The 13,300-nt window shown below is 32.8% G+C and overlaps 1 protein-coding gene across 1 annotated transcript in view; it reads left to right on the top strand.

Annotated features, from left to right (window-relative positions):
• Positions 1-13,300, top strand: part of Ccser1 (coiled-coil serine rich protein 1) — a 1,032,529-nt gene that overhangs the window by 309,386 nt on the left and 709,843 nt on the right. The window contains exon 6 of the mRNA XM_076865083.2: positions 4,138-4,215. Coding sequence (XP_076721198.1) covers positions 4,138-4,215 — 78 coding nt within the window. The remainder of the gene's footprint in view (positions 1-4,137; positions 4,216-13,300) is intronic.

The following is a 13,300-nucleotide window of genomic DNA, read 5'->3' as shown; positions in this document are numbered from 1 at the left end:
CTGAGGAAGACTGACAATTATGATTTGCCTGTTTATTCTTGTTCACTTTTTGTTCTTATATCTCATACACTTTCCCCCCATCAACAGTGATGACTATGGTAGTTCTGGCTGCAGTGGTGATAGAGTAGGTACTAGGTTGGTAGTCAGAGTACATAAAATGATGCTTTAATGTGAGGATTTCAGTGAGATAACTTATCTCTTATATCCTGCCTCTGGATAAATCATCATTAATTCTTCTGTACATTTATAGAAGTTATCTCATAGGAGCTGGGAGAAATTATAGTGGGTCCTGCTATTGTTTTTCTCTAGTCTGGTGTCACTTTCATTTAAGACCCTTGGTATTTGCTCTCATTGTGTGGCACAGTTTAATAAATGGTGTGGTGCTTGTAGATCATCTTTGTACTTCCACTATAATTAATTCCATTGAGCAATCTGCTGAACAGAGTAATATCCCCTCCCCATGTCTTGGTATTTTATTTAAAATAACTTTTTCTATTTTTTCTTGTTTTCTATTTACCCTCAAGGACAAAGATAAGCAAATAGTTAAGAAGAACCAGTCTTTGAGATGACAGACATGAGACTACTTGTGAATTAGGGTGTTTAGTCAGCTTTCTGTTTCTTTAACGAAAGGCCTGACAACCAACTTAAAAAGAGGAAAGGTTTATTTTGGCTCACAGTTTTGGAGGTCTCAGTCCATAGTTATTTGACCCATTTGTTTGGAGTGGTGATAGTGTGTGGTCATAGAAGTTGCTTACCACATGATGGCTGGGGAGTAAAAGATAGAAAGAAGAATGGCTAGTTCTCAATATCCCCTTCCAAGGAGGCCCTGCCTCTATCCATCACTTCCCAATAGTAGTGCCCCAGTCTGGGGACCAAGCCTTTAACATATGTGTCTATGGATGACACCTATACAAACCACATAGAAGACTCATGTTCTGAAACAGAAGTAACAAAGTAGTAAGTAGTTTCTCTAAAATTAGTCAAGTAAAGAGAATTCTAGAGAGCAACATGCATTGAGAAGAGGATGATATTCATCAGAACATGTACAAAATGTTCAAAAGTAAATATCTGTCTAAATTTTATTATTGAACTTAAAGAACATAGGTAACATGAAGCTCAATTCAGAGAAAAATGAAAGATTGTTGATAAAATGAGATAGAAATGAAGTCTGCTAATTTGAGTGGAATAATACTTTAAGGGTAAAAAAATATTAGGTTCATGTTATTTATTCACTTTAGCGTCAGAAAGAAGCAGTTTACCTGTTGTATATAGAACCAGCCAGGCCCAGGACACTTCTTGGATTTGGGATAGGCTTCTTATACAAAAAAGTCTAATGCAGTCTTCAGTGGATATCAAAGCCCAAGTGTGTTAATGAGGATTGAGAGGATTTGGTTCTTCTATTTTCTCTTGGGATTCACTTTCACTTTGTTGTCAACCAACCATTCCCAGAGTCTCCGAAATATAAAAAGAGTAAATGAAGCCATAATTTAGCATTATTTTATTAAGAAATTGTGAATTAACATATATTGCTACCTTTTGAAAATTCAAAAAGTAACTTACAAAAGGATTTCATATATATAATGTCTATCATATATATTATATATGTGAACTCAGGGATGCTTTACCACTGAGGTACAACAGGTCTTTTTATTTTATTTAGAGACAGATTCCAAGTTTCCAAGGCTGGCTTGAACTTGGATCCTCCCTTCTCACCAAAGTAACTGGAATTATAGGCACAGTCACCACAATTGCCATTAATGTATATTTTGGTAGACACTTGCATCAATATTACTATCTTCAAAGGAAAGGGCAAATGAATTAAAATATGAAGTACAGAAAAGACTTACCTTCAAGTGTTTACTGTAATTCTATCTAAAAAAGCATAAACATAGTGGAATGACACATAAATTATAGAACATTGAAAAGGAAATGGAGAAACAATAATAAATGAAGATACTTCTGATTTTTTTATGTTTTCTCAACTCGATAATTTAGTGAAGTATATCAAATGTTGTCATGTAGATTGATTTGTTTTTCAAAACATTTATCTCAAGATTTCCTTAGAGCAACAGAATTAAAATGTCACACTTACTATAAAATGGATTTGACAGTAAAAGCCAGAACAAAGTTTTCTTTAAGAATGACATTCAAATAATCAATGTTATGTGAGGCAATGAAGCTTGGAATCTATTTTCCAAAATTCCTTAGAATTATACACATTTATTTCCAGGAAGTTGTAGGAGACCTCTACCCTTGAGAAAATTTGCTATAGAACTTGATTTTAAGCTCATTGTCTTATGGGAGTTCAAAAACTTTCATCTGCAAGAGTATGATTCAGGCTTTCAAATTTTCAAAACTGAATGTTACCACTGTCTCCTGAATATACATTTTTAAGGGATGATTTTTTAATAGGGTATGCAGACTATCAATTTTATGAGTCAATATCAGATAATTCATCTATGTATAATCTTTTCTGTCACTTGCTTAAAATCTCATGTGAAATCTCACACTGACAAAAGCAGCTCAAGGAGTCTTGCTTATGATCTTTTTCTATTTCTGCAAAAAGTTTCATTCATTTCTTCTATTAGAATCCTCCAATAGCTTAGTTGATTAGAAAAGCTTTACTTCTCTCTTCTGTCATGTAATCAGATAGTGACAGGCAATAATTGATAATATTTCCTAATTTTTATCAGTTAAATATCCTGGAATCTCTAGATAAATTTAGAAATAAAAGAGAATGAGCAACTCATTCAAGTATTTGCTACATGTATTTTCTACTTTTAGTAGATTAAAAGTATTGTTCAGATTTTACTAGAGTTCTCCTACCAACATTTTAAATACGTAGCCTTATATCAATTTCTAAAATAGTTGCAATATATTATGTGAAAATTATACTGAATATCTTCATTCCTATTTTAGAGTTCTTATTCATGGTTTCTGGAATAGTAAATCTAAAGTACTCTTAATGGCTATCTAAAATATGTTCAGTTTATTGTACATTTTAATCAAAAGAATTTAAATAATGTTTGAATAGACACTAAGAATGTGTAGCAATTGTACCATCTAGGCAAACTTGTTCTCTTATCTGAGTCAAGATTAATTCTTTATTTAAACTTCATTGAATTTTTTTTCTATATTTCTGTGCATGTATATTTGAAACCAAGTAGAAAAATATGTGCATACATTATTTTCAAATTTTTATTTGCTTACTACTTAAGTGGAAAATATCCTGAGAGAATGTATTAAGAATATAATGAACTATCTTCTGTTACTGCCTATTATTAGTATCTTTTTTCTTGCTTTTTGTAAATTAAATTAATAATGAACTTCTAAGGCCATGTCTTTTTAAAGGTTAATCTTTTATTTAACAATTTTTTAAAAAATACTTTTGTTTTTATTTATTTATTTTTATATGGTGCAGAGGATCAAACCCAGCTAGGCAAGCGCTCTACCATTGAGCCACAACCCCAGCCCCTATTTAAGAAGTTCTAATGGATTATATTTTCAAAGGATTAGGACAGTGTTAACAACATTCCTATCATTCTCTTATATTTGATTACATGCTTTGTATTTATTTTTTATCTAGAAAAATGTAAGAGAGCTTTTGGAATACCAGAAACTATAAATATAGGAACTTCTTAAATTTAATATTTCTTTAGTTTTCATTTGTATATTATTAACAGATATGGTTTCTATGATGAAAAATAAAATGAGGTCCACTAATTAAGTTTCTGTGGAAGGAAAAAAATGCATGATGCATGTTGCAAAATCAACTAAAAGACATTGAAATAGCAATGTAATAGGTCATTACAGATACAGATTAATTTTTAAAAGAAAATGCAAATCTATGTGTTCAGCAAAGATAATGCTAAATATCTTTGTATTTATGAGATGCATTTGGTAGCCATTATATTTAATGAGATACACTTAAAAGATCCATGAAGAACAATAGTTTGATTAATTTCCCAGATAACTATTTCTATATGAGTGATGATTAAATAATCATGATTTGGATTCTTATATGTCCTTATTTATTTATCTGTTTCTTATAACAAGAAGCATTGGATTCTAAGGTATGAGTGGCAAGAATGACTTACAGAAAGGCCCCCGTTCATTGTAGTTTTTCTTTCTTCACAGAGTGCAGACATGAGCCCAGCGAGCAGCACCACTTCGCTTCCTGTTAGTCCTCTCACTGAAGAGCCAGTGCCTTTCAAGGTAAAGAAATAACCAGAAAGGATTTTTTTTTTCATATTTTTAGGTTAAAAAATAGTTTAAACTAGATAGTTGACGCATAGGAAGCAAGGTAAGCTGCTTTAATCTTTAAGAACATGATTTCAAATATTTAAACCATTGTTTTTTCTCTCCATTGTTATTTTATTGCTAGCTGAAGGTAAAGGTGTTAACTACTTTGTGGAACAGTTGTTTGCCCTACATCTAAGATACAGGGATTTTATCATAATCTTTGATGCATGTGATTTAGGAGTTTCACGTCTGTTGTTTATACTAATTCAAGTTAAAGGTTTAGAATGAATTATTTAAGCCTTATCAGCAGTCACATTTTTGTTAGCAATGCTAGGTCACCAAAAAGTAATGATGTAATCATTACAAAATAAAAGTCAACATTAAGATTTGAAATATGGATTCATTCTCTGAAATACGTTATATTTATTAAGTATTTAAGTGAATATGCAAATAAATATTTAAATGCTATGAGTAGAGATGCTATATGTACATTACAAACATGAAGAATGTTATTTCCCCATGTAAGAACAGGTGTTTCACTTTAAGCCAAAGCTTGAGATCAACTATTTTATATTTGTACCAAGAAAAGTGAATATAATTAGAATTATTATAAATGAAGGCAATGCTTAAGAGTATGAGGAAAAAAAACTGATAAAATTGGAATGATGTAGATACCTGAATCGCTTTCCGTATAATTTGGTTTAAAACAGCAGTTCATACTTTTGAGACTCGTGATTTTCATGATTTGTCATAAAACTGTTATTGTTATGAGATATTTTTCCTTGTTCATGTCAAAACTATATGCTGTTGAAGTTTGTTTTAATCAGCTTTTTCACTGCTGTGACTAAAAGACCTGACAAGAATAATTATAGAGTAGAAAAAGTTTATTTGAGGGCTCATGGTTGCTAAGATTTCAGTTCATAGAAAGTGGGCTCCATTCCTTGGGGTTGAAGGTGAGGCTGAACATCATGGCAGAAGAGTATGGTGGAGGGAATGGCTTTCAGGATGATCAGGAAGCAGAGAGAGAGAGATTCTGGTCCCCAGATAGAAAATTCATAACCCAAAGGTATGCCCCCAACCTACCTCCTCCATCCACACCATAACTGCCTTCAGTTATCACTCAGATAATCCTTCAGGGAATTAACTCACTGATTGGGTTAAGACTATCATAACCCAATCATTTCTCCTAAATCTTCTTGCATGTCTCACACATGAAGTATTGGGGAACATCTTGCATCCAAACCATGAGGAACTTCATCTTGCTTATGCCTAATTATGGATCTCTTATACTCAGTATTTCTATATTGTTGAAAATTATAAAAGGTCATGAATTACAGTGAGGATGTTTAGTTTTCCCCTTATGGATGCTTTATTTGCTTAATAATAAGGAAATAATTGTTAAAAGCTAATTTCTGTATCAAAAGAATGGTTACATGCAGAATAATATTTGATTCCAATATTTATTGAGAAATATTTCCTTTGTTATTTTATATTAAAATGAGAACATAACACTAATGCTTCAAAGTTCAGCATGACTTGATATTTCCATTTTATTTGGCATGTGGGATGAAATTTATAGAAGAAACAAATCTTTAACAAGACTTTATTTGAACTCTTAAAGCTTCACCAGAAACACCATTTACTCTTTTTAATATATTGATAATGACTACAGTCCTCAAAAATTAATGTATTTTTTAACAAAGGTAAAAAAGTAGGTCAGATATGTTCCAGAATCTGCTGACATAATGCTAATATAAATATAATTATTCTACTTAGATTCTTTAACTGGTTCTAAGAGATCAATATTGTTTCTAAGTTAATGTGTTTAAGTGGTTTTATAAGCAATTAAAACTTTCAAGTGCTTATAATATGTAATATTGACATTTGATGCTAATGTAGTCTTTCTTAAAGTACTTTTTTGTGAAAAGAATATTTATGTTTTTTTAAAAAAATTTTATCACTTGTAAAATGATGTCATTAGTACCTAAAATATATAAAATTTAAATTTCAAAATTATGAAATAAAACTCCAGCATTTTCTTCTGTTATCTTTAATTTATAAATTTTCACTATGTAAATGAGTAATGGAATATTTATTTTTCTTTATGTAAAGGCAAGATGTATTGAAAATATCTTTAGAAATACCTTAGCAGTCTGGTAGATCATAAATTTCAAAAATCTGTTGAAAATCATTGAAACCATGGAAAACGTAATTTTTCTTATAAACATACCAGGAAAAAAAATATAATATTATAATTCCTATGTGTCTAAAATTCTCTCTAAGATTATGATACTTGACTAATACGCTAACTAGAAAACAAAGTATTATATTTTTTCTCCATGAATGTTGCATGGTGAGGGTTATTCCTTAGCCTCCTACAATAAAGTATGTGCAGCAACCCATCACCATCCACTCTGATATTGGAGGACCAAAACGTCTGAAAGATAAGTGTTGGTGACTGATTGAAGGACTTGATTTTCCCTTTTCTTCTGGGAAAACTAGTCTACTAATAAAAAGATGTTCCCTCCATTTCCATGTTTCATTTTGGAAATTCAGAACCATTGAAGGAAGATATCTTGTTTTGGTTTTAACATTTATCATGATGAATGCTTTACTTTACACTTTATCTTTAGAATGACATTTCAGACTAAATTAATTTTAACCATACCATTTTCAATTTTAAAAAAGATTGTTATTTTTAAAAACCTAATAAATACTATCCCACTAATGTTTGTGCCTTCATTCTTTTTCTGGGAGTGGGGGGTTACTGGGGATGCAACTCAAGGGCACACAGCCACATCCCCAGCCCTATTTTGTATTTTATTTAGAGACAGAGTCCCTAAATAAAATAAAATAAATAAAAACCTCACTTTTGCTACGGCTGGCTTGCCTGCCTCAGCCTCCTAAGCCACTGGGATTCTAGGCATGCACCACCACAATGGCTGTGCCTTCTTGACCTGGATATTAAATGAAATATTGGATAGGAAATCTGCATAATGAACAACATTAGAGGTCTTTCCATCTTCCAGGGTCTTTTTCAGTTTCTTCAATGTTGTATAATTTTCATTGTAGATATCTTTACCTTCTTGGGCAGATTTATTCCTAGGAGTTGTTTCCTTCCTTCCTTTCCTCCCTCCCTCCTTTCTTCCTTCCATTATGAATACAACTGTTTTTCTCATTTCCTCCTCCCCAGCAGATTCACTATATAGAAAAGCTATTAGCTTTTATATGTTAGTTTTGTATCCTGCTACATTGGAGCACTGGTTTATCAGTTCTAAGAGATACTTTGGGGGAGTCTTGAGGAATTTTTCAGTATAGAATCATATCATCAGCAAACAGAGATAATTTCACTCGCTCCTTTCCTTTTGAATCTCTTTTATTTCTTTTTCAGGCTAAAGTTTCCAGTGTTAAATTTAAAAAGAGTATTGAGAGACCAATGTCTCATTCCTGATTTTATAAGAAATTCATTTAATTTTTCCCCATTGAGTTATAATTTTTGCTATGGGTTTACACTATTCAATATTCATTTGTAGCTGGGCACAGTGGTGCACACTTGTAATCCCAGTAACCAGGAGGCTAAAGCAGAAGGATTGAAAGTTGGGGCTGGTCTCAACAACTTAACAAGGCCCTAAGCAACTTAGTAAGACCCTGTCACAAAATAAAAAAAGGACTGGGGATGTAGGTTAGTGGTAGAATACCCTATGTTAAATTTCTAGTACCCCTCCCCCAAAAATTTATTTTCACAAGTCGTACTATTTATTTTATAACTTTGGCTATTCAGTTGAGCTTGTATATCAGGTTCTTATGAAAACTAATTAATAGAAATGTTTATTAATTTTGGAGGAAAAAGTAAATGAACTGGCTTTATGAATAACTAATAAGTGTAGTAAAACATTAGTTGGAAAAAAGACAACCAAAATGACAATAAGGGCATAGGGTATCATTTTATCAGGAACATGCCATAGTAAACTTTTCTTTAATTCTCCAAACCTCCATAGTAGGATAACCTGGTAACTCCTAAATGCATGGCTTTCACTAAAAGAATATTACTGAATTTTTAAAAAATTCTGGGGGGAAACTCAATGTAAACAAAGCACTGTTGATATTTTTCTCTTTTGCTATAACATCAATATAGTGAGTAGCTTCCATTTATCTTGTGTACCAATATCAGGAGTGAAAAGAGCACCTTTGGAGACTATAGAAGAGAGGGGTCAAAAATTGTGGTGTGACCTTCACAGCATCTTCCACTGTACACCAAGCAGCATTAGATTTGTGTGCTCCCACACAAATCTGACTCTGCTTGGTGTACAGTGGAAGATGTATTGTATCTTATTGTTGTTGCTTTTTATATATTAGATTTAATAGTCTCTTTTAGTTTTAGAAATCACCTTTTCAGCCCACTGTGGTGTATTTCTGCATTTCTAGTCACTTTTTGACTAGTCCACCTATTCCTTCACTGATTTGTTGGTAGAACAGTTTATTGAATACTTACCATATGCTTGATGATTTTCTAAGACATCAAAGCAGACATTATAAGTACACACATTAATGGTGTTTGGGTTCTAGTGAGAAGAAGTAAACCACAAATAAATAAATATACAACACTTCAGGTAGGGTAAATATTAAAATGAAAAATAATGCAGGATTTGCAGGATAGAAAGTAGCCCTGGAGTATGTTGATATTTAGACAAAGAAGGCCTGTTTTGAGTAGGGTACATTTTGGTTGAGACCATAATAATAAAAAGGGAGAAAGCCACTCATGCTTCCAGGTTAAGAGGCAAAAGTTTTAAGGAAAGAGAACAGCTTACATATTCAAGATTGGCATTCTGGGTGGAGAAGAGCAAATGAGAGAATAGGTAGTTTAAGAGATCAGGCCGTAGAGAAACTTTATTAGGAAAGGTCTTGTATGTGGTGTTAGACTCAGTATCTTACTTTGATGGAACAGGAAACCACTGGAGCATTTTCAGAAAAACAATAGAATAATCAAATTTTATTTTCAAACTTCTACTTGGCTTCTATGAAGATATCTGAAGAACATGATAAAAGAAGGAAATCAGGTTCCTATAGTTTAGGGATTAGGGTGGCTTAAACTGGAGTGGTAAAATTGAAGGGGTAAGAATTGGTTGAATATTGAACACATTTTGAATGTTGAGCTAGTAGGATGTATTAATACATAGGATGAGTCATACATAAGATATCCTGAAAAGACAAAATGAAAGATGATTCTAGTTATATTGTTCTCTATATTTCCCAAGTTTCACTCTATAAATTATCTTTCTGGTATCATAAATAACTAAATATCATGATATAAAGACTAAGGAAGCTTTGTTTATTTAACTGGTTTTTATTATAGTAATAAAACAGAAAGATTAAATGTGAGATAGTAGAGGATATTAACTTTGCTTAGGCTAATATTCAATCCCACAATTAATACTCATTTTTATAATCTATTTTCTCTATTAAATAACTGAAAAGCACACAGGTAAAGCTAGACATGAAGTCATTTGAGGCAGTTTCTGATAGATCAATAATTATGGGATAAAAATGTGATTCATTGGTACTTAGTTGACAAAATGATTAGGTAAAAATTTTCAAGGAACAGATGATGAATTTTTAATATAAATTCACATTATGATTATTTTAAGGAATCAGTTGATATTAATGTCTCGGTCAGTTGTCTGCTGTTGTAACAGCATATCACATCCTGGATGAATTATAAACAACAGAATTTTATTTACACCATAGTTATGGAGGCTAGAAAACCTAAGGGTGTGGTGCAAGCTACTGACGAGGGTCTCCTTGCTGCATCATAACATGGGCAAGTAAGTGAGTAGATGGGAAAGAGAGAGAGGAAATGGGACTGAACTCAACCTTTTTGTTAGGAACCCATTCCCACCATGTTGATCTTACTCTACTCATGAAGGCAAAGCCCTTGTGTCCTAATCATCTCTTGAGGATTCTCTCTCTTATTACCATCACAGTGGTAACTAAATTTTAATATGAGTTTTGGGGGGGAATTTCAAAACATAGCAGTTATGAAGGTAATTTTAAATAAAATTGTCATCAATATGTTCTATAATGGGAATAGAAGTTAAGGGGGATCTATTCTCTATAATATGCATATTTAAGTAAACTGAAGGCTTAAGTAAGGTAGATGATGAAGATCACCCCTTTATTCACAAGTCCAATACCTACCTATATGACTGGAACCCCTGCAAGCCTGTTGGCCTGTCCTTCCTTTGCAACCCCTTCCTTCATCTTCCTCTTCTCCAGGAACTAACTTGAGTTTCTTTTCAGTATAATCTTTTGAGATTTTTTGAGAATGGAATTCCTCTACAGTGACTGTTTTAAGAAAAGAAAAAGTAGAAGTGACAGGCCATTTAGGACTAGGCTCAGCAATGCCAGCTGTACTTCCACATTCTTGATTTGGTTAGGTAATTATGCCAGTGGTCCCCAGGTCTACATCCACAAAGATTTTAAAAACACAGAACTCCACATAGAAAATACAATCTCATCTCCCTGCAGTGAAAATACAGCAAGATACATGTGGAGTTTCATCTCAGTAAAGCCCATTAGAAACTTGGCAACAGAGGCTTTTATTGTGGGCTGATCATGCGGGATCTGTATACCTAATGGTTACCATAATTCCAAACTCCAAGAAAGAAATATGGTGTTTAACATAAACCAAATGTTTATACAAACATTTGAGGAACAGTGAACCAGTCTTACCATTTTATGGAAAGTTTTTTTTTTTTTTTTTTTTGTAGGACACTGGTTACAGGTCAAGTATTTAGACAGGGGCCAATAGCCAACACTGCAGGCAGGGCTTTGGAAGGGTGGTATGTAACATGAAGGCTGCCATAACAAAATACCACAGTCTAAGGTGGCTTAGAAAACAGAGCTCTGTTTTGTCACAGTTCTGGAGGGTAGCATCCAAGATAAGGTGTTGGCATTGGGGGTTTCTTCTGGGGCTAGTCTCCTTGGCTTGAAGAAGGCTAGCTTCTTGCTGTGTCCTCATGTGGCCTTTCCTCTGTGTAACTGACCTTTCTTCCTCTTCTTATAAGGACACCAGTCTCATCAGATCAAGTCCTGATCCTAAGAGTCTCATTTTAACTTACCACCTCTTTAAAGATCATATCTCTCTATATGGTTACATTGTAAGGTGCTAGGGATTGAGACTTACAAATTTGTGGGGAGCCCAATTCAGCCTATAATGAATAGGCAGACTCAGACCTGCTATGTGAACTCTCTATTACACACACAAAAACCTTAAATCAAGAAATGGGGAAATAAATTGCACTTTTTGATAGGGAATGACAGAGAATTGTAGCAATTTTTAAACTATATGTTGCTATGTGATATTCTTTTAGTAGGTCAGTTTCATGTCTATTGAATTCTCAGTCAGGTATGAGGAATCTTGGTTTGAAGGCAGAAAGAAAAGACTTTTTCTTATTTATATTTATTAATCAGTATATCATTTGAGCGTATTTTCCAATGCCACTTTAAATTCTATTAATTTTAGAAATTTCACTCAATTTGAATTAAAGTCCTTCAAAAATTATTGTTGAGAATATAAAAGAATATTTTACTGAATTCATATAAATACATTAAAAGTAAAATTTAATCAAAATAACAACTACCAAACAATAATTTCTATAATATGTTTATATAGTATAATCTAGGTTATTATATATAGTATAATCTAGGTTAATTATTTTTCCTCTGCTCTGTTGAGAAAATTTAGAATTAACATTATATCTATTGATGTTTGCAGATAGCATTATTGTTCCATAATGATTGCTCTTATAGCTTGGGAATTTATATCCTAGTAAGAAAAATAAAAGTTTAACATAAATGAAAGCCAAAGTGAACTTAACTTGTGGCAAAAGATGCAGTATCTCTCATACACTGTAGACCTCAGGGGAAAAAATGTTAATGGGAAAAATAAGCAAATACTTTTCTTTTGCCTGCTAGCTTCACAAGTCCAAATTCTTCTCACATACTGTCCAAATGATTTTAGGAAGGTATGTACAAGATGAAGAACTTGTCAACATTGATACCTACTCAAAATAATGGCAGACCTCTTACCATCTCATCTCTAACTAACACATTCATTTTCTTACTGAAATTTAAATCTCAATGAGTTTCTTCATGTTTGTCCAGGTTGGTGCCTTAGATTTTTCCTGACTTTTTTTTTTTTTTTTTTTTTTTTTTGAGTTCTCCAAGGGGTATGACAAATGGAAAACCTTTTTTTTTTTTTTTTTTTTTTTGGTGAACTTTTATTTTAGCATGTTTCAGACTTTGGACCTTGTGTTCATCAACTTTTCATTGCTGTGACCAAAATACCTGATAAGATCAACTTAGAGGAGGAAAAGTTTATTTTTCATGATTTCAGAGGTTCATTCCATCTTCAACTAACTCCACTGCTGTGGAACTGAGGTGAGGCAGAATATCTTGGCAGAAGGGTATGGCAGAGAGCAACTGCTCAGCTCATACAGCTGGGAAACAGAGTGAGAAAGAGCAGAAGGAGCCAGGGACAAAATATAATCCCCAAAGGCATGCCCCCAGAACCTACTTCCAGCAGCCATGCCCCACCTGCCTATAGTCACCACCCAGTTAGTCCTTTTCAATTATTAACCCATGGCATGGATTAATCTACTTATTAGGTTATTGCTGTTGTAATAGAATCATTTCACCTCTGAACAGTCTTGCAGTGTCTAACATATGAGCTTTTGTGAGATACCTCATATCCAAACCATAACAAGTCTTATTTTATCTGTTTACTTTAATCAGAGAACCCCTTTGATAAATTTACTTGACAACATTTATTGAGCACTTGTAAAAGATGATATTGGAACATTAAATTCAATGATCTGCTTTCTCTATCGTTGTACTAAACAGAGCTCCAGAAAATTACAGATATGTCAATTCCTATTATGCTCTCTAATGGGAAAATGTAAAGATTTGGAAGTATAAACTTGAATAGTGTGCTGTATTTCAGGTACAAAATGTGGAAAGATATTTCTGGATTCATTTGTATGTAAAGTACAGGATGTTG

This window comes from Callospermophilus lateralis, chromosome 8 (assembly GCF_048772815.1).
Source record: "Callospermophilus lateralis isolate mCalLat2 chromosome 8, mCalLat2.hap1, whole genome shotgun sequence".
Lineage (NCBI taxonomy): Eukaryota > Metazoa > Chordata > Mammalia > Rodentia > Sciuridae > Callospermophilus > Callospermophilus lateralis.
Note: the sequence above shows the minus strand (reverse complement) of the source record. Positions and strands in the feature narration are given on the sequence as shown.